At 39.0% G+C, this 27,722-nt stretch overlaps 1 protein-coding gene across 2 annotated transcripts in view; it reads left to right on the top strand.

The window, feature by feature from the left end:
• Positions 1-27,722, top strand: part of IGF2BP3 (insulin like growth factor 2 mRNA binding protein 3) — a 109,709-nt gene that overhangs the window by 8,976 nt on the left and 73,011 nt on the right. For both annotated transcript variants that reach the window (XM_072925623.1, XM_002192401.6), the window contains one exon: positions 15,904-15,952. In XM_072925623.1, the coding sequence (XP_072781724.1) occupies positions 15,904-15,952 (49 nt within the window). The remainder of the gene's footprint in view (positions 1-15,903; positions 15,953-27,722) is intronic.

Below are 27,722 nucleotides of genomic sequence, written 5' to 3'. Positions count from 1 at the left end.
TGGAGAATTTATAAAAATAGTAAGGTTGGGGTTTTTTTGGGTTGCCTTTTTTTTTTTTTTCTAGTACCAATACCCTTGAACACAACTGGAGCTGAATGTTCACTTTTGAAAGATTAACTTTCATGCTCAGCTGAACTTTAGGAATGTTATTTTAAAATATGTAGTCTACACCAAGAGTCTAATACGTTTTTCCTCTTTGAAAATAGAAATGCTTTATTGTTTTGGTAAATTGTTTAATTTTTAAATGTTAAATGTGCATGTTCTATATGTTTTCCCTCAAAAATGGAGCTCACTTCGCCTTAATGGAGTCTTAAAAATTGTAGTGCAGAAATCAGAATTTCCAATAAAGGGAACTCTAGTGTGTTTGAACAAAAATTTCTGTTGGAGAAAATAATAAGCTTAAGTTATTAGTTGGGTTTGCAGTTACTTATTTTCCTGAAATTTCAAATTAAAGAGCAGTCAGAGATGGAGTAAAAAGCTTGTTGGGCTTGGATTTGGAATTATTAATTAAATATCTAGCGTGCATTGATCAAGGTCAGGTTCTAATTTTCTAGGAACAATCAGGGCAGGAGGGCTGGCCATGAGCAAGAGGAGGGGTGAGGGAATCCCTGCCTCGGGTGAGCTGTGCCGTGCAGGTGCTCCACACAGCTTTCATCCCAGGGCCTGATCCTGCACTTTCTCTGCCTCCTCTTCCCTGGCATCAGAGGGAATCCTGAATCCCGAGTGTAGAGTGGGGACACTCTTGGGGAAACACAGTTGATAAAATCTCTCTAGCTTTGATAGGGAAATTTATATATCTAGCAAAGGCAAATGACACCAGTTGTTTGTTTGGCTTTTTTAAAATAGTAGTTTTAAAGCATTTACACAACAGATAATCCAGAAATTTAGTTTTGGTGATAGAGGGGATTATTTGGTTTATACTTATTGGGGAAATTCTTTGCGATGGTGGCTTCCTGGTTATCATGGAAGAGTAGTTCAATTTTTCCTCCTACATCTAAAATAAAAATTTCAAGGAAGAGTCTCTTTAGGACAGCGCTTGGAAAACATAATTTGTGGGATGCTAGAGGAATTTAGGTAGTAGTTTAATCTATGACAATAGATTATATTTATAATGTAAATATTATCTCTTTTTTTAATATGAATTCTGATATGCATGCTTTAAATTATTTTCTGGTGAAAATTTTGTGGCAAACTTATGCAGGTAATGGCTATGTGAAAAAATTGGCTCTCTTGGACTATTGCAGCTAATTTAGAAATAATTTTTCAAATGACTTTGCTAACTGTACATCAGATTGCACAGGCTCCCCTCACCACTGAGCTACTCGTTTGTTAGAGTTATGTGTTTCTGTGCTCTAGAGAGCACAGGGGTCTTTCCTACCAAGGCAACAGGATTCCTGAATGAGCCACATCTTTCTTCTTGGAAAACCAGCGCTCTGGTGTACAGAGGGAGCTGTTCACCAGGGTCAAGCGAGAGGGATTTGATGCTAAGTGTCTGTTAGCAGTATCGATCACAGTGGGTGCTGGTGCTGATCAGCAGCAACAGCTCTCACACAGTGAGGTTTGTCTTAATAAGAGCTCAATTACTTAAACGAGTTTTAGGTGGTGGTGGGCAGCTGCCTAACTTGGTGTTATGCTAACCGAAAGTGTTTAAAACTGCCATTGCTAATCAGGAGGCACTACTATTAACCTGAGAGAGGTGCTGCAGTATCTCAGTACTTGTTTGTTACCTGATCGTATGAGTTTTCTACCTGCACAGAAACTTTTAACGTAGAAATAATTGAGAAATGGGCAGTTCCTATTGTTGATTAAAAAAACAATACTGTGTAGTCATTACTAAATTTATTTTCAGAGTTTAATTCTGGAACTCAGTAGGAGTGGTGTAAAATTGTTTTTGTACTCCTAATACAAGTTCATTTGAAGACCCATCAGAATGCTTATTCTGCTGAAATACTTTAAAAATAAAACACCCCCTAAAGCAACCAAACACCTCACATTGTTGTAATAGTCAAAAAGTAGAGGATATTTTTTTATTAAATACTAAGATTTTTTTCCTCAGTGATGGTCTGAGTCATAATAGCAAATGTTCCTGTTCTATTTGATGCCTTGCTCAGGGTTGCAGATTATTGTATGTATTTAGAATGTATTCTATACCTCTATTTAGATTTTTTTTGTCCTGTCATGCACTTGAGAGAAGATTTTTATAAATAATGTGATTTCTAGCCATTCTTTTGCACTGGCTAGTCTTAAACAAGAAGTGATTGTTGACATGTAAATATGTCCCAAATTCTGTGTTTAACATAGAATGGTAAGCTTCAGATAAAAGTGGTGTACACACCCTTTGTACAACTGGGCTTTATGACAGTTTAACTGAACTCAGAGCATGAGCAGAATTGTCTTTAACCTATTTATAGTTGAAGCTACGAATTTTTCCTTGAAAGTAGTCTTGGGAAAACAGTTTAAAGATGTGTCATTAACTGAAGTCTTGAAATTATAAGGATTGCTCTACCTTTGTGTTTGACTCCACTAAAATCACAGAATTTCATACACTTCGGGTTTTGGCTGCCTCTGTGGCAAAAAATAAGCCTATGTATACTGCTTTTCTTCGTGGCCCTTGGGCTCATGTCACCTGATCCACAGAGTTCACCCAGAATGACTGTTACTGGTTTTGTACACGCTAAGCTCAGCATCTTAACGTGAAACTGAGACTTCTGTTCAGATCCAGCACCACACATGTGGTTATTTGAGTCTCCCACTGTATAGCAGTGCTGTGTTTTGTGCTGGAACGCTTCAAAAAATGGTTTTTCAAATGAAAGCTGAAGTTAAGATTAACTTTTTAAGCTAGAGGCTGCTGGTAGAAATCACATGTGATTTTTGTATTCCAGAAAACCTCTCTTTGACACAGTTCTCACTTGTGTCACTGGATGTATCATTTTGGGTGGTAGCTTTGGGAGAAAAGGGCAGTAAAAGGAAAAAATAAAAGGGCAAAGCATGGAAAAGTCTGTCTAAAACTTAATCATGTTTTACCATGATGGAAGCCTGCAAATTCTGGGGGAACAAATGGCATTAGAGCAGCTATAGTTTTCTGGAGGTGGCTGTGGTGTGTCACTTACCTGTGGAGACTAGGGCAAGAGAAGGAGAACTTGGCCTGGTTTGGGGGGCTGAGGAGGTGTCCTGATCTCTTTTTCCTCTAACATTCAGGCCCTGTGAACTTCCCTAGCTCTCTGTGTATAACCTGTATGTGGTGGTAAAGTATTAATGCATGTCTTTGAGGTTTAGGGGAGGAGGGAGTGATTGCTTTGCTTTGGGGCTTTGGGTAGCTCCAGGTCTGGTTGTTGCTGGTAGTTTTGTCTCATTGCATAGTCCAGCTCTAGGCATGAATCTGGTGCCAGCATCATTTGAAATAAGCTGAATTTTTGGGGGATGATGGTGGGGAGTAAAGAAGACACACAAACAGTAGTGTTAGCAAAAATGGTTAGTAACCCCAAAGAAGGATGACTTATATTTGTGGTTAAATACCTTACAGAACCACATTCTTCCTTAAGTTTGTTTGTTTTTTCTATTTGCTATTTTAACTTTCCCCAGTTCTTTAAAAAAAGTTCTTAAATCCTCAGTTGTTGTGTATGTCTATATCCAGGTGGAATGGCTGAATTTAGAAAATTTGACAGGCGTATTTAAACTATGCTAAACTGTGCTGTCAGGTAAAAGCAGCTCAATCTGTTTGTGGGGGCAAGTACCACCTAATTTACGTATCTCTGTCTATGAATCAGTACCATATGATTGTAAAAATAAGATAGTAATTACTGTCTTGTGTGAGAATAAGCTTGCACATCTGTATACAAACTAAATTCAAACTAATTATCTGCTAAATAATTTATTAAATGTGGTCAGAATTATCATCTTCATTCATATGAACTTTGGTCATAATCTTGATTTAAATACCCAACAAAATGCTATGTCTTTGAAAACTGCAACTTACTAAATGCAAATAATCTTGACGTTAATGATGATTAACTTATAAATTATACTTATGATTTAACTGGTTAGCTGGAGCATGATATAAGCCTTTTCTCTTCTTTAAAAGTAACTAATCCAAAATTACAATTTTGCTTAGTTTAATGTGAAGTGAACTAAAACAATGTCAATGTTAAATGCTATGTAAAGAGTGTACTTTCTAGTACAGAAATGTAAACTCTATTTTTTGTTCTCTGGTCATGGCAGTGTATTCATATCTACAATGACAATGAAAAAATCAGTGCTGTCTGTGATATTCATCCTCAAAACCTGATACTATATCTTGTTTTCTATGAAAAATAAATTAAAATAATGAAATGATTTACAAGGTGATAGATAGTATTATCCTACAATTGCTCTATATACCACTACCTGAAGTCAGGTAGATTTTTTTAATAGTATTACTAATGTGGGGGAAATTATTATATATTAACTGTAAAATTTGCTAAAGAAAATACACTTACACCTCTTATATACAAGCGATTTTTCAGAATAACTTCCCTTTGAAATAAATTGTAGAATTGAAATGTTGCATAATTTAAAGTCAGTGAACAATTGAATTTTAGTTGTTGACTTTTCCAGTTGAACAGAATGAAATGATACTCTAAGGCTTTAATCAAGCCCTGGTATGAAAGCTCAGGGATTGCTTTCATATATTATACTATGTAAGCCTGTATGCACTAATCAAAGCTGCTATGACAAAAGCACAGAAGATTGTTTTGGTAATTCTTAAAAATGAAGCTTAATACAAGATATAATTAACAGCATTTCTATTAATATAAAATATTGCAAGGGACTCTTGCTCACAATCTGTGATGCTTTAACTATGGCAGTACAAATTATTTACCGTGCATGAGGATTTACTAGTGTAGATATACTTACCCTGACCAAACCTGTTGCTTAAAAAAAAAAAAAGAAAGAAAAATTTGCATGGTTATTTCTGCATAAATTCAACTTCTTAAAACATGTCAATTAGAAAGCTATTTTTTTTTTTTTACTAACCAGTCCTTAGGTCACACCTTAATGTAAAAAAATATTGCTTATGTGTGCAAGGTGTCTCTTTAGTTGCATGTACCAGCTGAAGGATGGCACATTCTATACTTCAAGGGTATAAAATTTTTTGATGGGAGATGTGTAGGTCTTCTAAATAACATGTTACATTTTTCTGAAAGTACAACTATGAAATAATTTCATTTGGTGCTCTTCTCTCTACAAAATTTTTGTGCAAGTGAATACCATTGTTGGAAGAGAATTCTTCAGTGAAAATTACTAAAAAAGTGAAAATAATGTTTGAAAGCCATACACCACATTTGTTTCTCTTTGCAAGTAACAAGTAATAGAAGTAAGAAGTAACAAATATAGAAGAAGCAAGGGCATTTAAAAAAGAAATTTTTGCATCTATTGACAGTGTAAAAATGACAAGCCAAACACCAGAGTGGTCACTTCTAATGACTTTTGGGTTTTGACAGGGCAAGAGAAAGGAAGGGAAGCTATTTGGTGGTGATAGTACAAACCCTACAGGTTCTAGCACTCCTCTGGTGAAGGTGTTACATCTCATCTGATTTAGATCACTTAATCAGTTTAAGGCCACGTGGCATTGCCATTAGTGAGGGACAGCACTCGAGTGCTCCTCTTGCTGGTATTCCATTAGTTCAACAAAGTGTGCTAGTGAAATGATGACTAGAGCATCAAAGTGAGAATTGGTGTCTCTGCAGTCTTGGCTACAGCATGCTTCAATTTATACTTCAAAAGTTTGTTTTAAACTTGTGTTAATGAGGCGTATTGTACTGAAGCTATTGAGACAGAAGAACTTATTTTAAAGATAATAGGAAATGTGCAGTAAACTTGACATTTCTGATGTAAAGCTGGTGGAGCATTCTACTTTTTTAATGTTAGTGTGGTCTAGAAGATTTAAAAGAAACAGATTGTCTTTCCAGTACTTTTAAAATTTGTCTTGATTTGCCTTGAGATTGAAAGGTAGAAATTATTTTTAATTAAAAAAAAAAAGTTTTGTCATGTGAGCAAATTACCTGCAGGTCATTGTTAGGCTTTGCTGGAACATCAGATGATGAGCATAGTATCTTTCAAATGCTCAATTATCATGTCAGTCTAAGCTGTCCTCTCGCAAAATTAATATATGTATTTCTGAAAAACAGTAATAAAAATGGAAGTTTCAGTCAGTACGGATGCGTGTGCACATACGCACTCTAAATACTTTGAATGGCTCTAAACACTGGAAGGAGCCTGAAATCTGTGGCTATACATTTGAAGAGTTGATTTGCTCTGTGCATTTGTTAATTTTACTTTTAGCTTATTTTGTTCTTTTAAGCACTAGGACTACTAATATTTTTAGATATTATCATATATACAGTTGTCTAAATGAAGTAGTTTGCCCTTGTTGCTATCCTTTTATATTGTGGAAGAGACTTGAAAATGTCAGGGAGCCAGTATGGTAGCTGAAGTTCACATATACACTTAAAACCAGACTAAAAAGATATTTCACTTATTCTAGTTATAGGTTATAAGCTTTTTGAAATTAGATGGTGTTTTCAACAGCATGAGTGTTTGTGTTTCCATTTTCTAGACCCCACAGGAATCTCCGTTTACTGAGATCCTTTTTTAGGAATTGGACATTAATTTGTGTCAGTTTTAGTAGAGTAGCCTGAGAGAGGCAGTGAACAGGCTTTTCTTTAAAAATTGCACATGTGGGGTGAAACAGCGAGGTGGTGGTGAAGTGGGATGAGTCCCTGAACTACCCTAATGTCACGCTTAGTTTAAGTTCTGAAACAGCTTGTTCTCAACCTGAATGTTTTAAATCTGCTGTTTGATAGAAAAAAAAAAAAACAAAACAACAAAAAAATCCAAACCCAAAAAACCCCAAAAAAACCAAACAAACAAAAAAAAACCCCACCAAACCAAAGTAGCAAGTGCTGAGCTTGTGTGGCAGAGGTATTGGAATTAAATGTTACAAGTGTATAGCAGGAGTAACTCTTGCTATTTTGTGTCCACTCCCCCCACCCCCCAACTGAATTTTTTAAATTTGGAGTGTACAGTGAACTCAAATTGAGTATGAACAACTGTAGTTTCACTTAAGTGTGACCTGAAAGAGACCAAAATAGGTTGGACTCCCTGTCTATCGCTGTGGTTTAAGGAATCTGGGAAGCATTTCCGATGTTCTCTGCACACACAGGCTTGTGGTTGAGCAGTTGGTCTCAGCAGCATGGTGGCTACTGAATTTGTCTACAAGTGCTGCTAATTTTAATTGGATATTTCAGTCTGAGAAGGGTGAATCACTGAGTTATTGTTAGATGAGATCTAATCTGGTGCCATACCTCCGATACCAAAAAAAATTGCCAAAATTTTACATAGTATGTGCTATGTGTTACTTATTTCCATTGGATTTCTAACTGGTTTGCAAATTCTTGCCAAGTAAGAGATGGTAGTAGGGAAGAAGTGCAAAATAAAAACAGTGTGAGGCTTTATCCAGCAGCTACTTAGAACAAAGTATCTTGTTGGCTTTTTAATTATTGGAATCCTGGTACCATTTTTTGCTTCAGAAATGACTCTGAAGTATCCTTCCCCATTCCTTTTTGCTGCTTGGGTTCTTTAAAGGGAGCTTTAAAGCTGGAATTTCACTGGAAAGTAAAAAAAACAAACAAACAAAAAAAAAAAAAACCAAAAAAGTAAAAAAACCAAAAAACCCAAAAAATTTATTTTCTTTTAAGCTACTTCTCCCTAGCCCCTTATGTGGTCACATATTGAAGGAGAACCCTATGCAAATTTCAGTCTGGGGCTGCCTCTTACACCTGATGTAGATTTTCATAGCTAGCTCATAATGGAAGTAGTGACTGCTTCAAGTAGCAGGGCCCTGGGGACACTAGGAAAACAGGTGATGGGAAAGAAGAAGCCTTTGGCTCTTTTGGTGGCTGAAGAACACAAGGGCTAGGGAGAAGAAAGATAAAAGCTGAGCACAGTGTTCCATTAAGGATATTAAGTAAACAAAATATTTTTGCATGCTTAGACGTTCTTTTGCTTTTAAAGGTGTTTATTTTCAATCTTTTATGCACCCCATGGGTGTTTTCATTTTTATCCACATCCCAGTTAGTTGCAAGTTAGTTGTGTGGTGGGAGAATAAATGACAAGTGATCATAACTTGGAAAAGTTTGGTCGGCAAAATCAGCTCCCTAGTACAGTTATTTAAGGAATATAGACCCCTGTTCAGAGGAGGAGGGAAAGAGAGAAAGTGACATTTAGAAAAAACAGCATACACCCTCACCCCAAAAAGAGGGGGAGGAACCAAGAACAAAACCAACCCAACCATAAATGGCATAAGGCACAAAGATAGGCCCATTTTTCTAAAGGGCACTAAAAGTTCCCATTAGATTTAAAGCACTGTTTAATTCTTTACTTAAAAAAAAAAAAAAAAAAAGCATCCTTTTCTGTTAATGACACCTGAAAAATGAAGTTGTTTTTTTTTTAATGACAAATTCAACATTAGTATGGTAGCGGCAGAACTGTCAGAATTTTCTTTTTAAAATCCTTTATGGTCCACTCCAGGGAATTCACAAATAATGAATATAAGCTTTAAGTTTAATTAGTGGTGTGAAGAATTGTTGGGCTAAAATCCAAAAGCAGATGATAACAGGTGACAGCCTGCTATCTGGGTAATCCACATAAACGCAAGAACTACAGCTGGGCTTATGCTGCTTGATTTGCCTGTTTTGCACGATGTGACTTGGACGTGCCCAAATAAGTCATCTGGCTGTGCTTGTGGAGCTATCAGCCCATTCACAAAGGTACAGACTCTTTTGGAGTTTTGGAGTTACTGCTGCAAGGAGAATGCAGCCTGAGCCGCTCGGTGGGCTGGCGGCTTTGGGCGCAGAGCTGCGCGGCTGTGCTGGCCCCGTGCGCGGCTTTCTGACGGCTCACCCCGGGGAGAGGTAGTAAACAAACCCCATGTTTTGCAGGCAGTGGTAGGAAATTTGATCATCAGCACAGAGGGATCTGTGAGGTAATCCAAGAGTCATATTTTCATTCTGAATGCTGAGATAATGCACCTCTCCAAAGCAGCTGCTTTGCTGGGCTGTACATGCAAGATGAAAGGGGAAAAGTGTAGTTAGGAGCCAACTATTATGTCTTGCATGAGCTTTGAGGAAAAATTTTCTTTGTCTAAATTTTATGGAAAATCCTTATTCTGAGTGGTTGTACAGACTGCTTTTAAATCTGGGTCTGGGATTAAGTGAGTCAACACAAAGAGAAGTATTGCTGCAGTTTGCCTGTGGCCTAGCCAAGTTTTGTCTGCTTGAATTGCTGAATTGGGTCTGAAATTGGAGCAATAACATTTCCTCTTCAAGTATTGTACTGACCAAATCAGTGTGTAGAAATAAAATGTGGTGATGTTTCTTAACAAGTCAGTATTTGAAACCCTTCTCCTTTCTTCTGCTAGGTAAGTTGAAGATGAACTGGCTGTTTCACAAGCTAATGGCTTGATTTGACAGATGTAGTAACAATGCCATTAGGGTGCCTTGTAATACATACTAGAAATTAAATACCTTTTAATATAAGTGATATAAACACCTCTGTTTATCAGTTAACTGAACCTGAGTTTATTTTTGAAAGAAAATCAGAATACCTTCATTTTAGGTAGGAAGTGTGATCATTTGGTTTTGTATTTATCAGAACTATTTTTTAGGAAAAAGCACATTAAGATATATAACTGCATGAGTGTATGCATACAAAATTTTATAGATAAAAATGGCTTAGAATGTCCATTCAATAAGCTTTATTTAAATGGACTTGCTGCTGTTTGTGAAGTACTACAGGAATGAAATATGAAAAATTTAGAGTGAAAAGATTGCTTAAGTCCAAGAAATTTCAATGTGAAGAGGGGGGCAGGCGGAGACTGCAGGACCTCTTGCAGGACAAGCCACTCCAGTGGCTCAGTCTGTATCATTACTTCCATTTACCATGAAGAAAATAATGACAATTTTCCCTCCCACACCCTGTAACCAGAAAACTACTGTTTTTTCCCCCAGGTACGCTGATCTGAATCGAGAGTTAAGGATTATTCTTTTGTCCTGTAAACTTGGCTTCTTTTTTTTTTTTTCTTCCCACTAGAAGAGCATTAGAAATACTGATTCACTCTGTTGTACCCAAGCATCAGCTACTTGAAGCAACCCGAGGGGGAGAAACTAATGAACTCTCTGTGGGGGTAGCTTTTGTGTGGGATTTTCCCTGCCTGTTTTTATTTTGCTGGCTGCAGAGTAAACAACAAGACACCTCTTTCCCTTCCCCTGTAAATTCAGTTGATTACCAGCAGTTTTCCATTTGGCTGGAAGAGTTGCTAACTTTGTTACTATGACTGTTCCTGTCAGGACTTTTCATACAGAACTGATTTCTTACCGTATGGCATTACCCACACTCCATAGAAGGTTTTTTGCTGTGTGGTGTTTTTTTAACATTTTATCTCAGCTGTCTATGTTCATTTTGGGTTGTCAGTGAAGTAAGGCTGAGAACTGACAATTTTTGTCAGGGAGAAGAGGAGTTGTTTTGGTGAATGGGTTTGCAGTGGCAACACGTGTTAGCTGTCAGAGCTGGGCCACCACAAGCTGGGGGGCAGCACTGGGGGGTTACCAGCACATGTGCTCAGGTGCTGGGTATTGGCATATCTGCACCTGTGGTGTGACCTGCCAAGACTTTTCTCAGGTAACCAGCATGGCAGCACAGAGCTAGAACGCAGAAATGAACAAGCATTTGCTCTTTGCATGTTCTTAAGAGTGGCAAAGGTAGACCATTTGCTTTCTATCCCATAGGTATTGAGTTCAAACAGTTGAATGGACTAAGATTGTCGATGTTCACTTGATCTGCTTTCAAACATGTTTAAGTCTTTTTCCATAGGCTCTTGTTTAAAAGGAGTAAATTTGTGCTCTGTGTGTTTAAGGCATTAATGTTGTGTGTAGTTCATATGGCTGCTGAAATAAGAGACTATTAAGGGGTGTTATTGTTGAGAAATGGGAATTAAGAAGGAGGCAGCATGTCTGGGGAGGAGAGAGGATGGTGAGAAGGGGTCTGGTGGGAGTATGGGTACAACCATGTGGAAGTGCAGTCACTTTGATACTTTGTTTCCCTCTGAAATTTGTTTTCTTCTGTAAAACTTTGACACATCTATGAGATACAAAAAAACCCACCAAACTGATACTGTGAGCAAAAGCAGGATACTTTATTGTTCTTTGCTTTATAATTGTCTATCTTCTCTTATTTAAAATTATTTTCCCCTACAGGGAGGTGCGATCTAGTGTGATTTGCCTTTGCTAAGTGTCATATAAAGCATAGAGTGAGATTATATTAGTGAAAGTGTATAGTGAGACTTAATACAGGGATGCAAAAATAGAAAATTTTGACACCCTTTTAACTAAAGGGGAACTTGATCTATTGAAGGAAACAATCCTGGTGTATATATTGAGGGCAGAGAGAGAATGAAAGGGTGTGCATAAAAGAAGTGAAGAAGAAAAGCCACTATTTCAATATTTTCTTTCTCCCACCACTAGCTTCCTAAGATGTATTTAGTATTGTTTCATATGTGTGGAGGGTTCTTGTAGGTTGGGAGCACTGTGTGTCCCTGTGCATGTTTATTCTGTGTATTGATGTAAGAGAGGTGACCCCTTCAGAGATCACTAAAATGGCTTTTAGTAAATTATCCATCTTTATGGCACTTTGCCCTTTCTGTCTCTGCACACACGTGTAGCACAAATATGCTGCTTTCCTGGTGAAGGGGCACAATGGTGGCTGCTTATTTCACTTGCTTTCAGTGTTGCAGAGATATTTTTGTCCCCAAAATACAAAGCCCCAGAGGAAATATGTTGGCATATGGTCGTCAGCAGTGGCTTAAAGAAACTGAATCCTGTTACCTGGGTAGTACCCGAACAGAAGGATCAGAATGTGTGCAATTCCTCTTAAGGAAAGTAAATTATTGCCAAACAATTGCTTTTGGACTAAGCTTGTACAGAAACTAGAGAAGTCTCTTTTCTTCTTACCCAAAACTTTTTATTTTGTAGCTTTGGAAAAGAGAAATGAGTGGGAATACCTGTTCACGTGCTGTGAACATAAGTAGCTTTCCAAAACCTTAGTGTGATACAGAGCACAAACCTAATTTGCCCAGACTTTTTTTTCAGTTGACATCTATTTGCAATGCCTATTTAGAATGGGAGAAATTAATTAAGAAATCTGCTTAAACTGAAAAAAGTACATGCACAAGGCTTATGTGAGTCACATTGATGAGAGGTGCTGGCAGGGTTTTACTAAGACTTTAAGACTAGATGGGCTAAATATTAAATGAAACTACTGTAATAAAATACCTTCATGGGATGAGAAAGGACTGTTTTTTCTTTTACCCACTTGGTGCGAGTGCAGGTAGTCATAAAATAACAAAATTTGAGACCATTTCAAAGCAGAACATAACAAAACCCTCTGCAGGGTTCTGCTGCTTGGGATAAAAAAGCTCTAGGATCTTTGCATATTCCTACCTTGCTGAAGAAAGCAGGGTCATGAGGAAGATGGAAAGCACCCTGAGAGAGCTAACTGCCTGAGATGGGCGTGTATTTCCAGGAAGATACTCTATAATTTTATCTTCCTTTCCCCACCTGTTGTGTGGAGTTTTGACCCTGTGCTAAAGAGTGTTTGCCGAAGTCAGAACGCAACCTCGTGGAAGCTGCTGCTGCTGCTCTGTTAAATTCAGTCAGGATTTATCAGCTTCGTCCCTTACCCTTTGCTACGCTTCTGCATTTGGTTTGGGATTTTTCTTGAGGAGTTTGAGAGCTGGTTTTCTGCGGGCTCGCACGCAAGCAGCAGAGAGGGTGTCTGCGAAATGACTCGAATCACTCGTGCCGCCCTGGCCGGGGGAGCGGGAGGAGCGATCTCGGAGCAGGAGCCGCATCCGCGCGTCCCGGCAGCACGTGGGAGATGGTCGCTCTCTGTCGGCTCGCTGCTGGCTCTGCTCCTGCGAACACACAACCAGCTCGGTCATTTCTGGCTGTCCCGCTGTGTGTAGAGAGGGAAAGAGGTACAAGCTTTGTGGACTCGTATGCATTCTTAAGGAATATATTAGGACTTCTTAGACAGGGACTAATAGCAAATGAAATGGCAAAATCTCAAATGTGTCCATGATCTTCCATGCTGGTTCTGTGTGATTCCTCTCTTGGCCATGCAAAGCTTTATTCAATTATATTTTTCCCCCATGGCGAACTGTGGTACAGAAATAAAGAAAAAAAAATTCATATGCATCAGTAAACATCAGATTTCAAACTTGTGCACTAGGTGACAAGTTGAAATTACTTGCAGCCAAGAAACTGATAAAGGTGCAAATAGCTCCAAATTAAATGGTGTGTTTATAGCTACTCTTGTACTTTTGAAGTGACCTTTCAGTTTTGTACAATAGGTGTCTCACTATTGCCATAAATTGAAGTGCGCAACAGGACTCTACCTGTTTTGTACTTAGCTTGCCATTTTCTTTTGCTGTTTGTGAATGTGGCAGGGGAACTAGTAATTTCAGGGTGACATTTCTTCCTTGCTCATCTCCTTCCCTTCTTCTTTTCAAAATGTTCAAGTTATTTCTGTGCTACAAATGTTGGCTGGCTAAAGTTTTGAATTGTATCAAACTTTTTCAGTCCCTTGAAGTCATAAGGGGAAGAAAAAACCCAAAACCAAACCTTGTGCTAGTGCTCAGCATTAGATGATTAAAAGCACAGAATTTGTTTTTTTGGTCCATCTTTCAGGTGTTGAGCAGTAGAGAAAATATGTAGGTTTTCCTTCTGAAATGAAATGTGAGCAGGTAGTTTTCTAAAACTTGTATAAGTGTTTCTGGAAAGGACTTCCTCCCCTCCAGCCCCCTTCTCAACAGTGGATATACCTTGTTCAGTGGGAGCATTGGTGGCCAAACTTGGGTGTGGGGCTGGGGTGAGATCTGCTATTGGAATGGGGGCTGTTGGGCTCAGATCCTTCTGTGAATGGCACTATGAAACTCATGAATTTAAATTTGAATCTACAAGTGTGAGAGAGTAATGGCACAACACAGTGTGAAGCACATTGAATAGTGTATTGGCTGCCAATTTTGTGGTTTGGGGTTTTGCTGTATTAAAATTTCCCAGTATTTTTAATATGTATGAATTGCATGAACATCTCCTTTTATGTTCTACCTCAGGACCCAGCTTCCAAGTTTCAGGTTGCTCTGTGAGATTATTTTGATGTTTCAGAGCAGTGTATCACTACTTTAGGGCTACTGTTTTTCAGCAGTATCACTAGCTGAGATGATGGTCCGAGGGAAACTTTGCAGGCTTCAAGGAAATTTTCTGCTCTCCCTATTACAGTGAAGCAGCTCCTGCCTTTCCCTGCTTTATCAAAAATGAAACCTGAACAGGGTTGTGTGTGGTTTGGGTTTTCGTTCTCCCTTCCTTGCCTATTTATATGATCAAATGCTGAAATCTGCTCCTACTTGCTTGAGAGGGAGTGAAAACAGCTGAGAAATTCTACAAAACTAAGAACTGTTTCTGTTTTCTGGCCAAATCATATTTTTTGCTGGATCTATGGTTGCTGTAGTGTTGGGGATGACACCTCCACATGAGGAGCAGTTTGGGCAAGTGTCTTTGTGCTGTAACCTCTGCTTGTGCCTTGAACAAAGCCTGTTGGGAAGAGCATTTTAAGATGTAAAACACTCACTGCAGGCCTGGGTAGGTGGTGGTGTTAGGGAAAGGAGTGTATTTTAAAAGGATTTGGGGGCGAAAAGGAAAGCTTTTGATTTTATTGCTAGACAGGAACATCTCAAAAACTTGTTTTGCTTGAAGACTTCACTGGCTTATATAAATTTAACTGGTATAAAAAGTCCTTAAAATGTTAAGCATTTTTTTTCTGAGCGAGGCTGTTATTGCGCAAATAAAGTGTGAGATAGAACTAAGTGTTTGAACACAAGGCACTTACTGTACCTGCTCTGGTGTACCAAAATGTAGTTGTGACCTTCTGAGTCTCGACTGCTCTCTTGTCCCCTCTCCCTTCCTCAGAGCTCCCCAGGATGGTCAGGCTGACCCTAGTAGCTCAACATACCTGAGCAAAGCCGAAACTGTGTTAATCTACATTTTCTTGTAAATCCCAAGGGGTTTGTGGCATCTCTGGCATTTATTTGTTCTCTCACTTTGGGGGAAGGGAGGAGACAAAGGACTTGGCTGTGAAGGCAGCCAGCACACTGCCAGGCTTTGCAGTAACACTTCAAAGTGAATGTTTTGTTTACTAGATAAGTGAAAACTGATGTAAATTTGGGGTGAAGATACAATAAATTTACTGTTTCTTATCCTCTCCTCCCAATAAGGAATGAGGACTGTTAATAATGTAAATATTAGAAAATAATCCATCATTAGACTAATGAAAAGCTTAATATTAAAACATGTATTTATTCAGATTTATATTCCTTACCTTGAAGGATTCTAACATTGTGACATATCTTGGTGAACTTAAAAAAAACCAAAACTAACAAAAACTCTTAAAGAGTGTAAAGGAGAACCCAGCACAAATACATGGGATTATCACACCCATTTATAACAGAGAACTAGATACTGAAGGCCTTAAAGCTAAAATAGAAATACTCTTCAAGAAAAGTGGAGGCTTCATGAAATGTAACAGCTGTCAAATGTGTAACAAGTATTTCTGTAACAGTTCTTTGGACTTGAAATGGTTTTGACCTGACATTCCCCCCTCGGCGATCTGTTGGTTTTTTTGAATTCTGTATTTGGTTTTGCCCCTTTTAGTATGACAGATGCTTAAATGTATGACACTGCTATGTATAGTCTATCTTGCAATAATGTTTTCTCTGGGTTTTTTTTAAAACTATTTTCTTTAATTTATCTGCAGGAGTCGGAAGCTTCAGATCAGGAATATCCCGCCTCACTTGCAGTGGGAGGTAGGAAGTTACTTAAAAAATTTATTTTTGCTTAAAAACTATGTTTCTGTTTCTCTTTTTATCCACAGGACTTTTCCCCTTCCCCCACCTTTCCCTTGCTTTGCACACACCACCCATTCTGTTCTGGGGAAAAATCCTTTGGATGAGGGAACAATAGAGCCTTCTAAGCAATTCAGATAACTGCCTTCATTTCTGTTTTCCAAGTTAACCATAAAAAATGTTGAAATGGATTCCTTGGTGAATGCTGACTTCCTGATGCAGTCACTCTCTTTGACTGGAATCTCAGCTCATCTATTTTGGACCTTGCTGGTGTTTGGTGTATGAGTTCAGCAAACTTAATAAAAGTTCATCTTTAAATACTTGGTCAAAAACCTTTACAGAAGCAGAAATTTAGTTCTGGTCCTTTTAGGGTGGGTTTTATTTTTGGGGTTTTTTTTCCCTTGCTCCTCTGTATTGGTGGCATTATGGCAATTTTCTTGTTCACAGTATTCTGATTATTGGCTCTCACCAGTATAATATGTACTTGCTATTTACACTCCACAAATAATGTTCTAATTTTTACAGTAAATGACCAACTGTGAGAACAGATAGACAAGTTTTCTTTACTTTTTTTCTTTCTTATATATGTTTAAAATAGTTTTTCATGTTTTATTAGTGTTAAGCCATCCTCTTGCCTGAGGGAATTTAGAGGGTGGTGGTTTTGGGGATAAAGCTCCGGTAGCATTGTTCTCCAGTGGGTTTGTTCTGTTGCCTTCATCCGACTTTCCATCTGCAGCTACTTCTTTGTTTGCACTGCCTGATTGCCTCCTAGCTTTGAAGGAAAATGGAGGCATTGGTCTGTTGAATCAAGGCTGTCACCCACAGGGTCTCTGTCAGGTATCACACCACCTCTCATTGCTCCACTCTGCCTTTCTGGTGCCAGCTGTCCATGTGAGCTTTTCCTCTGCACTTCCCAAACCTTGCATACCCCTCTGCCTAACTGTATCCACTTGATATCTCTTATTTCAATTTCATAACTGCTTTTTTTATGTCAAACTTCTGGGAAGCATAGTAATAGAAATGGCTGAGGCTGACTAATTTGAAAATTAACTTGTTTTTTGGTACAAAATTCCTCTGAGGATTTCGTGTAGGACTAGTAAGTATCAGAGCAGAGGCATACAACTCAGAGATGTGAATAAACAGATGTTTAACAGAAGTGCTGTTGAGCAGAGTACTTAAAAATGCATCTACCTGCTCGTGACTCCTTAAACATGTAGCTAATACTAGTATATTACAGGTATCTACCCTGCTTCCCATCTGATTTCTGACTTAAATGATCCCTCTTCTCCATTGTTGCAGTTTCTATTGTGACATCTGGTCTCAGACAGGTATTTTCTCTGGCCATATTTTTTAGAAATATTTTGTCTTCCTAAAATTCTCAAGGAAGAGTCAAAATTGTCGCAATTAAAATTGTCTCAGCCTTGACTACATGCTCTAAAGTTATTTTTACAGATCTGACCCTTTGAGCACAGAATTTATAGACCCAAAAGTTTCTACAATACTTTTTTTGCATTCCCTTGCAACATCAGGGTTGCCTGACAAGTACAATTTGTCCACTAACTTCCTAAAGCTTTTCTTTGTAAGTGCTGGTGGTCTGGCACCTCTGCACTTAAAGCAGGTGAGCTTTGTATGTCCTTAAAATAGTGCTGATAAAGTACAGCAACTGGTGATTAAGGGAATTAATTTGTCTAATGTCAGTTTACCTTGGGGCTGATATATATGTTTTGGTGTTAAAATCCTTGGAAAAACTTCCTTTGAACTCTGTAAGAAGGTTTTCGAGGATTCCTGCTTAAAACAAGTCTATCTTAGGGAGGAGAGTAGAAATGTATGTGTTCAGAAAGGTGTTTATATCGTAGCAATGTTCTTGCAGGATATTTTCTGAGTGGACAGTATGTGAGTGTGCATGTGTAGCAGCTGGAGTGATTTTACTTAGATTGTGTTTTATAGTCCCCCTGTGCCAATTCACTTGCCTCATCACCCCTTTGTTAATTGCTTGAATCAAGACTGACATCTAATAGGTGTGAAATCCTTAAAACCAGACCAAAACAACTGATGAAAGAGGTGTCTAGGTTCGTTAGTCCAGCTCTCGTGTACGTTTCATATGGAAATACAAAACACAGTTTGTACTCTGCAACACCTTTCCTTTTACTGTGACACAGGATATGTGAAAAGAACAGCAGATTAATGTTCTTGTGAACTCTTTTTCCCCTCGTATAACCACATTTGGGAAGCTTAGAATGCCATTCTTTGCAAAAGCTGTAGTAACTGTCTTGTTTTCATTTATTTTTCTTGATAAAAAGCCCACGAGAGTGCTCCTAGAAGTCAGTGTGCTTGCCTCTAGTTTGGTGATTCACAGCTGCTCTTGCTGCCAGGGTGTCACACAGTGGTACCTGTATGCCTTGGACCATGTGGGACTGGGACCAGCAAGTACCTCTGTGCACAGAGATGGCCCTTGGCTCATACAAAACACCCACAGGGCCCTCTTAAGGAAGGCATCCATGACGCTCTTAAATACAACTCATCTGAAACAGAGTTTGGTAGCAGCTCCCACTTCTAAGCACCACAGATGAATTTTGCCTCCTGGTTTCCAAAACCAGAAAATTTTTCAGGGAATATTTTAGGTTAATTTGAACCAAGAGTTTTTGAGATCTATCACCTGAGGAAGGTGTCCCACTGTTGATATAGGTGCTTTGTTCTCAATGTGGGTAAAAGCTGGCTTTTGAGATTTGTAAAATGCTGGAGTAAATCTGTTTCTGGTGAAAACTTAATTGTTCCACTGGTGTACCCTCTTATCTTTCTAAGAGATATGCATGTCTATTTAGTAAAATTTAATGCCTGGAGTAGAAGAGAGAAAACATTGAACTTTAGTGATAATGAAATATTGATTTCCCCTTGGATGTAACTGCATGTCCCAAAAACTCATGGTAAGACACTTGTCCCACAATTATCCCATATAGATTGGGAAACAGTGGGCATAAATGGCCACAGAGTAGCAGGCATTTATTAGCAAGACTTGTCAGGAATGAAGCCCTGAAATTCAGAGTAGCTATTTGCTTTTCTGGACTCCCATTTTGATAAAAATATTCCAGCTACCATTCTCCTTCACATAGGTTGACATTACTGATTAAAATACTGACTCTTAAAACCAGCCATAGAAATTGGGCTTGTTTCCTCTGTGTTATGTAAGACCTCACTATGCAGTTATCAGACCATCATGGTATAAGCAAAAAAAGGTAAGATAACCCTTTTAGACCATATTCAGAGCTAAGTGGTGGAGAAAAGGGCAGATAACGAACTGCTATAATCTGCTGAGTTACTACTTTGAAGCAAAACTGTAAGGTTGCTATCCTGAAGAGCTCACTTGAAAAGTGCAGCTGTAAAAGATAAAATTCTAATTTATTCCAAGTCATTCAAGGTTAAGTTTGTACAAAACTTGTCTGGTAATTAATTTGAACTTCACAAGATTTTTGGCAAGGTTCTGTAGGTTTCTGTATGTGTGGGTTGGGTACTCTTGTGCTCCTTGCCCAGATGGGAGAAACTGGAGGTGGAGGGAAGGCAACATCTCTGTATGAGCTAAGAAAATTTGGAAGTTGCAGTTGGAGTCTGGACTGATAGAGGATTAGCCAGGGTCATGTGTTCTACTCATCCATGAGTTGCATCTTGTCCCTATCCTCACTGGGCTCTCTCTGAGAATTCTAGATCAGTGTTTGATTCCATAGAAGCATCATTATTTCTGCATGCATAATCTTCCTTTTCTGCTGTTTACACATAATTTGCCTATAGAGGTTATTGTATCCATAATTTATAATTTGGTGAACTCATGCATGACCAGATCTTATTGTTTAAATAAATCATTTTATCTTGTTACAAAGTCTGTTTTTTGAAGCAAACTCTCAAAGAGTGCATCATTTTTAGTGGTAGTATATGGGTAGTAGCAGTGTAATATGTAGTGGTAGTATTCTTCCCCTTTTCTGTCCTCACTCTTGAAAGCTTAGACTGATGTTAAGGATTGTGACCGGTGAAGGATTTGGAAAACCCTTTTTTCCCATTCTCCACATATACCAGTCTCATCTCTTACTCATTGGAAACAAGTACTGTGGCTCTGTGGTTGCTGCAGAAAAATATATCTATCTCTTTTTACTCTTTCCTGAACTGCAGTCTGTAGCTGATTTGACTCCTAATTTATAATGGCAAGTACTCTGTCTTACCTTGTGTGTATTCAGCACTGGAGGTGTATTTGCAGGACAAAATTATAGGTGCTCTGGAAGGAGATATAGGTGTGGTGATTTAAACTGAAGTACCTAGAGTTTGTTTCTGGTGTAACACAATGGGGATTTGAGTACTGAGAAGAAACTGTTCAATGCCAACCCCTTTTTTTCTCTTTCTTTTAAAACTAGCATCTATGGGTGTAGAAGATGCTTCAAGAGATTTTCTCTCCAAATATTTTTCCATACTTAGTGAATAAAACACTAGAGAACAGACTTTCAGGACACAGATGGTGCCAGAAATGGCACTTGCTGGCTCAGCAGGAAGGTAGCTGTTGAAGAGTTCCCACTTATCTTCTGTGGGTTTATTTCCTTATCTGTTTGGATGGAGCAGATAAACAGATAGTGTTGATGAACTTGGTAACAAAAAAGGTAGACTAAAAGCCGAGCCTGTGAAGTGTGAACCTGTTGAGTGAGCAAAGAAAGCAAGAAAAATGCTGTGAATGTGTATTCCTAGCTTTGCTGTGAGACTTGCAGGTTGCTTTTGGGGACAGAAATGTGTGGGAAGGATGGTCTGATTTAGCTCTTCTGAAGGCAAAAGAATGTTACTAAATAGGGTTTGCTTTTCCTCACTTTTTCATGGAAATGAAAAATGAAGGCTCATAGTTATGTTAAGACCTCCAATGTTTCAGATTCCCCAAGCAGAAGTAGTAATGAAAAAGGATTTCCAGTGCTGCAAAGTGAGTGCGGATTCCACATCGAGATTTCTGACCGTGCAAGGAAGGCGGAGATGCCTAAAACTTTTCCGCATATTTTGCAAGACAGCTTTAAGAATCATTAAAAGAAGAGACAGATTCTCACTGGGCAAATGTTTGTAAGTCTTACAGTGCACTGAGTAATTGTCCTAAGGATGTGTAGTAGCTTGTATCGCTGCTTTGAATAAAGCAGCTAAGCTCTGTGGGGTGGTTTTGTTGTTCTTCAGAGATGCAGTGTAAAAACTAATCTTGATGAATGGTACCTGCTTAAGATGCAGGATATGAAGAGGACAGGTGGGAATCTTGTGGGTTTTAGGAAAAGAAAACCAATGAAACTATAGCAATTAAGAATAAGTTATGATTATATAAAGCAGTTATTTCTCATAAAACCAAGATGTAAATAGGAGATGCAGGAATGAGCTGTAAGTAAAACAAAAAGAACTCTAGATCTAAGGTGACTCAACAGTAAAGATGTATACAATATATTGAAATATGGTCTCTCACCTCAAGCTTCTTCTAAGAATCCTAACTTGATGTAGTGCTATAAAAATAACATTTTGCTATAAAAACGCTAGCAGAAAGCTAAGCATGCAGAAATCTGCTGCCTGCTAGATCTGGGAATCTCTGGTAGGGATCTTTGAGAAGGAAACAACAGTGTGCTACATCAGGCACTAAGCTGTATTTCTTGTCAATTGCTACTTGTCCTACTCAGCAGGTGAATGGAGAACATATTATTCTGCTCTCTGCAGCAGTCTTTTACATATTGGAAGACCTATGATGCTTTGGGAGGGTTGAGGAGGGAGTTTAATTTCTTTCAACTTCTTCTCAAGACTCTTATTTCTAGGCTATTGACTGTTGTGAAGTCTCTTACCTAGGACTGTCCCATGAGGCTTCTCCAGAGTAATTTCTGTAGTTTAGGATTACTTTGAGCTCTTGTCCCCAGGTACATTGTCACTCCATTTCAGCTTTGTACAATTTTCAAATTTAGTGAGCAGAAACCTGATACAACACTAGATGGTGTAGTCCCTGCAAACCCAGTGAAACTGAGCCTCTTATTTTGATGTAGGCTGGTAATGACTGTTACCTGACATGGGTGCCAAGGTCAGCCTCTCACCTGCTGTTGTACTGTTGTCAGTATTTGCCTTATGAGCTTGTTGTAGGGGACAGTGTCAAAAGCTTTTGGGAGCAAGATTCCCTTCCTTTCCCCAATTAATTCAGTTATAATGAGAAACTGGAGAGATTTATCAATTATGTACATCAAACAAAATTTCAATCTTGACCACATGCTTAATTTGATTCCTAACTACAGTATGGAGGGCAGAGTAGTTTCTGGGGCAATGTGGAACCTCAGAAAAGCTTCCTCCTGGGCTTGGATCTATACCCAGGGGAGCATGGGGGGGCTGCCTTTGCTCCTCTTCTGACAAAAAAAGAGAGGGTGACCATGTTTTGTGTTATCTGGTCTGGGACACACACTCTGAATTAACAGGTTTTCCTGATCTACATATATTTCCCATTATCTGGCTGGGCTTAGCTGCAGGTGAAGCAATCTGATATATGAAAGTGACCATGGCAGACCACCCAGTTTTCACTTCAGATGACATACTGGCTTATGTTGGGATTTTAATTGCCTGGCTTAATTATAGAAGGTGATATTTACAGGTTTTTGTGAGGTAATCAACACCACTTGCAGGTGTTTGTTGGAGTGGTGGTCCTGGGATAAATATGCAATAAGAAAATTTCTCACTTAGATTGATTTATAATACAAATGTGTTGGTTACAGCAGTGCTGATAATTGTCATACAACTGTTATTAAAAAGGGGAAAATTCAATGAGGAAAGTTAATTTTTTTTGATATTTGGACTACAGCATTTTTTTTCATTTAAATCAGAGTCCTACTAAAAACAGCTGATAGTGATAATTTTGTCAAACAGCTGCCCCTCTGTAAGACTTAATACCCTAGAAGTCCCTAATTAAGGTATTCTGTTGTTCTTCTATTATAGTTGTAGGCTTAGAAAAGTCACATTGCATTAGTTAACACAAAGGTTTCTCTAGGAAACTTGTATTGTAGTAGTATTTAAGTAGTGAGTAGGGAAATTAGAGGTGAGGTCAGGGCTCTGTTGCACTGAACACCTAAAAGATACAGAAGGTGGTCTTTCAACCAGAGGAACTAGACAAAACCCTGTTTCAGAGAAATCGGAAGACTCATGGGATCAGAGCTGGTTGACTGACCTTATTCAGAGGTGTGCAAGTTGCTCTTCTTGCTCCAGGTGTCCCAGGTAATTAAGCCAAAAGAAGAGGAAGTACAAGATTTTGGGCCATGCTGCAGAAAATGTGGTGTTGGGTGGATGTTCAGGAAGCCACAGAACTCATATGGCAGAAGTAAGAGATTAGGCTGAGCAAGTTTTAAACTGTGCTGTGAGGTGTCTCAGCTTTTTGGCCATGATCTTAAGCAAGCTGATTAGTAAGTTGCAAGGTTTGTGAGATGCTCTCGAGGGGGCAAGGAGTGGAGAAAAGATTTCACTTGGACCTGAGACTTTTAAGCTGGGCCACACAACTTTGGGATTCAGTGAGTTGTCTACATATCTGTTTTAAGAATGTAAGCTACTTTTGGTTGTGATGGGCTCTAATTGTCAGAACACAGCAAACTGGTGAGAATTAAGTGTTAAATTCCAGCTAATATGTGCACAATATTTGCCTTTTGAGACTGCTTTTATAGCCTAGTTCTCACTAGTCTTACTTCCCTTTCAGAATTCAATGGTAGAAATAACCGAGTCAAGGGTATAGAAAAAAGAAGAAATGTTTCAGTGCAGCAGTTTGACCAAAAGCTCTTCCCCATCCAAATTTGCTCCATGGTGACTGAGATGAGAAGAAGTCTGTTTTTGTTACTGGTTTTTAGTCTTCTGCGCTAAAGGAAATCACAACTTGTAATCTCTTAACTTTTCAGAAGTGTTCTAATACCTAAAACAGCTGTTAGTGTGAAAGAATTTTGGCATTGTCACCATAGGGTTGCTTGGCACTGTTAAGACAATGTGTTGCTCACAAGCCTAGAATAATAGTTACTTGTTTACCCTGTCACTAACAGTGACTCCAAAACTTGGGAAATCTTAACAGACATACAAAATTTTCTTGGTTCAAAATGTTTTGGGAAACCAGCCACCAATCCTTACTTTTTATTTGAAGTTCTAGAAAGGTGTTGGTGAAGACCTTTGTTCAAGGACTCAGTTGTTAAGGTGTTGTACTCCTTAGCTATAATTTCTACTTAAGGAGTCACTTTAATCATGATGCAGCTGCTTTATCCAGTATTCTGAAATGTTTGTTCTGAGAATTATGAAACCATTCAGGTTGAAAGCGGTCTCAGGAGGTCTATAGCCCAATTTTCTGCTCAAATCAGCACTCTGTATTGAATTCAAGCCATATTGCTTAAGGATTTGTCCCCTCTAGAAGATCTCTAGAAATGCAGTTCACGCAACGTCTCTGGGTGACCAGTTCAAAGGATTAATTATCCTTTGGTGAGAATAGTTTTCCTTATGTCAGGTGAGGACATCTGTTGTGCCAACTTAAGCCTGGTGTCTCCTGTTCTCCCACCCTCCAGCTCTGTGAAGAGCTTGGGTCTGTCTATCTTCTCAGTGACCTCTGGGGCAGGCTGCTGCTATGCTCTCCCCAAAGCTGTCCATTTTTGGGCTCAACATGCCAATTTTCCTCTATTTTTCCTCATTGGAGAGATGTTCCAGTCTCTAGTCACCTTGGTGGTCCTTCACTGAATTCATTCCAGGTTCTCAATGGGTGTCTTGTACTGGAGGTCCCAAAACTGGATGAAGTATTTGCACGTGACTGGTTATTCCCTTTTACTCAGTATTCATTAAGTTTACTCCATCCATTGTCTGTGTTCGTGTAAATGCAGGTTGTTGTTGACCTTCTCTGCTGCCAGGTCACAGATACTTGTCTCTTCCCTCCAGGCAGAAATTGGCCAAGTTGGGTACCATCCTCTGAGCCCGAATGTTATTCGCTATAGCATCATTACTGGAACTTAGGCTGGATGTGGAATCTCTGCAAGCCTGTCACCTGCACATATAGCAGGGAAACCTGTCTGGGAATGGTATTGCATCTCTGCAGATAGACCTTAGAGGTTGTATGCCATTGCTGGATAAATTTCCTTAAACACAATGATAAATTAAGCCATTGTCCAAACCACCCTTAAGTGAGGCAGCCCAGAAACCAAATAAGTAGCACCACCACACTGCTGGGAAGGGCTGTGTTTCACACATATCATCACGATCTTTTTTACCACTGGTATTCCAACAGCATAAACCCCAAACTGCTGAGGGACTGCTTGGTGAAAATTGTAGGTTCTGAGGCTTGCAATCTCATAGCTGAAGTCCCAAAGTAGGTTTGGGTCCACAAAGTAATATACTTTCTTAATAAGAAAAATACACTTATCCCTGTCAAAGCTATTGACATAGTTTGTCTTTCTCATGGAAACGTAATGTCTCCTAATTAATTATTAATGCTGCCTGATATCCAAATCTTACTCACTTAGTTTTCTCTCTGTCAAATAAGGAACCAGTAGTTCCTACTGGTGTTGTGCTTTCTGCTGAGGTGCTGGTTTTAGATGCGGAGAGTGCAGCCCAAAAACTCCTGAGGAAATTAGACATCCATAACTTTTATGTTGGCACCTATGAAACTGCTGGTAAAGATACATGCTTTTAAAAACAAAAATGCCCTTCAAATGTTGTAAAATTGATGTGATTAAGAAATAGCTACTCCTGTCCTGTTCTTAGGGAAGTTCTGAACTAATTTCTGTTACCTACCTTGAAAGAAGAGGCCACTAGCAGAGATTGTTGCTTCAGACTAACCTATTGTATAATTTGAAAAAGAATTGAAGGAAATGTATGGAAGAGTTGTTCCTCAGGCAATAGTACAAGAAACTTTGAGCTCTTGTTCACAGTAGCCAAAGGAATAGAAAAATGTTAACTTCAAGTGGCTTCAATGATTCTTAATCCATTCTACTCAGTTTATGCATAAAGAAGAGGAAATCAGCAACACTGGGTCAGAAGAGAGGTTAATGAACAGTCATGTAACCCACCTTTGCTGTGCCTTGGGAGAGGTCCAGGAATAAGGGCAAGGATATTGTGATAGTTCACCAGAGCAGTCTACTGACCTTTGGCATTTTGCAGCCCTGAAACCTACTGACCTAAAACCAGTGAGTTTGTATTTGAGAAATTAATCTAGAACTTCTGGTAAGCATGTTCTTGAACCATGCAAACTCCTGACATCCACTGCAGTGAAGTAGATTCTTAGGGCATGTTGAAGGGAGAACCATTCCATTTCACATGCTTTGAACTTCCACTTTTCTCCCAGCTCCTGTATTGGAAGGAAAAGTGCATAGAAATAGCTCTGCTAACTTTTTCTCCTTCTCTATTTTCCCTACTGTTTTAATGGCCTTTATACCTCAGCCCTTTCTTTTTCATGCTGAAGAGGTAAAGCCTGCTTAGCTGTTTCCCATTCTTTGATTATCTTTGTCCATTCTTGGACATTTTTGTTTATTTGGAATTGAGAAACTAAATCTGTGCATTATTTATCTTCGATTGTTTCACTTTATGAAGGTAGCTGCTGTCATACAGCTCTGTGTGTATGTGTTAGGCTTTGCTCCTTTAAATAACAACAAACCCCTTCCCCCCCAGACCAACCAACCAATAAAAACCTGCAGTAAAACCTATGGAAAGCTAATAAGTGGAAGGGGGCTTGCTTCTTATGTCTCAAGAGATTAGCAGGCTTTTCTTTTTTATGATGGCCATGGCAAAAATCGACATTATCAGTAGTGCAGATCCTCCTCTGGGCACGCTGCTGGTTGCCAGGAAATGTTATATTTGAATCATATGGGTACCACATGTTGACCTAACTTTATGCAACTGACTCTTTTGTGGAGGGAGGGAAACAAAATGTGATTATTTTCAAGGATCTGGCTAGTTCCAGTCCTATTGATGCTATAATGCAATGGTAGTCAGCACATCTCTCTCTGCTCATAGTTGTGCTTAGGCATGTGGGACTTTTGTCTCTTTTGCTAACCAAGTAAAAACTGGCTCTTGGGCTATCCCTCCAATGTACAAGTCTGTTGTGGGGCTGCTCCTGACACAAACCTGTTTCATTTCTACTTATACAAGTACACTGCTGGATTGCCTCTGTGCTCCCTCTCACAGTTAGTTTTGGTTGTAGCCTTGAACTTGACCATTCAAGGCTGAGGCCCCATCTGTGTCCTTTCTTGCAGCTCCTATTTGCTTTCATCCAGTGCTACAGGAAAATCTTGAGTTATTTCTTGGATGAGGGGGATAAAGGAAGAAACTGAGTTCAGCTGCAGAATCTCCTGCAGAAAAAAAAGGTGACATACAACTGAGGCAAGCAATGAAGCTGTTGTATCAAACAGAGGAAAATGTCACAGTTTTATAGGAAGGCAAGAGATACCACTACAACCTGCAGCTGCATAATGCCATTTCACCCAGCAGCTAGTGCTCACTCCAGGAGCTGGGTGATTTGGGTACTGGCTGCTGGGCTGAGGCCTTCAAAACCCACAATGAGGACATGAAGAATAGGTAGGAGGTCTTGAAGATGTAGGTGAACACCAACAGAGCCAAATCTGCTGAGCAGGGGTAAGAGAGGTAAAAGTCTGTTAATTTTGTGTTATTCTAAAGCCCGAAGCTTCCTCTGATCCTGTGTCCCAAATTGGTAGCCAAGTACATGTGGGCAGGGAGGGAAGGGAATGTAACTTGAAATAGC

The sequence above is a fragment of the Taeniopygia guttata genome, chromosome 2 (genome assembly GCF_048771995.1).
Source record: "Taeniopygia guttata chromosome 2, bTaeGut7.mat, whole genome shotgun sequence".
Classification (NCBI taxonomy): domain Eukaryota; kingdom Metazoa; phylum Chordata; class Aves; order Passeriformes; family Estrildidae; genus Taeniopygia; species Taeniopygia guttata.
This window is presented reverse-complemented; position numbering and strand designations above follow the sequence as displayed.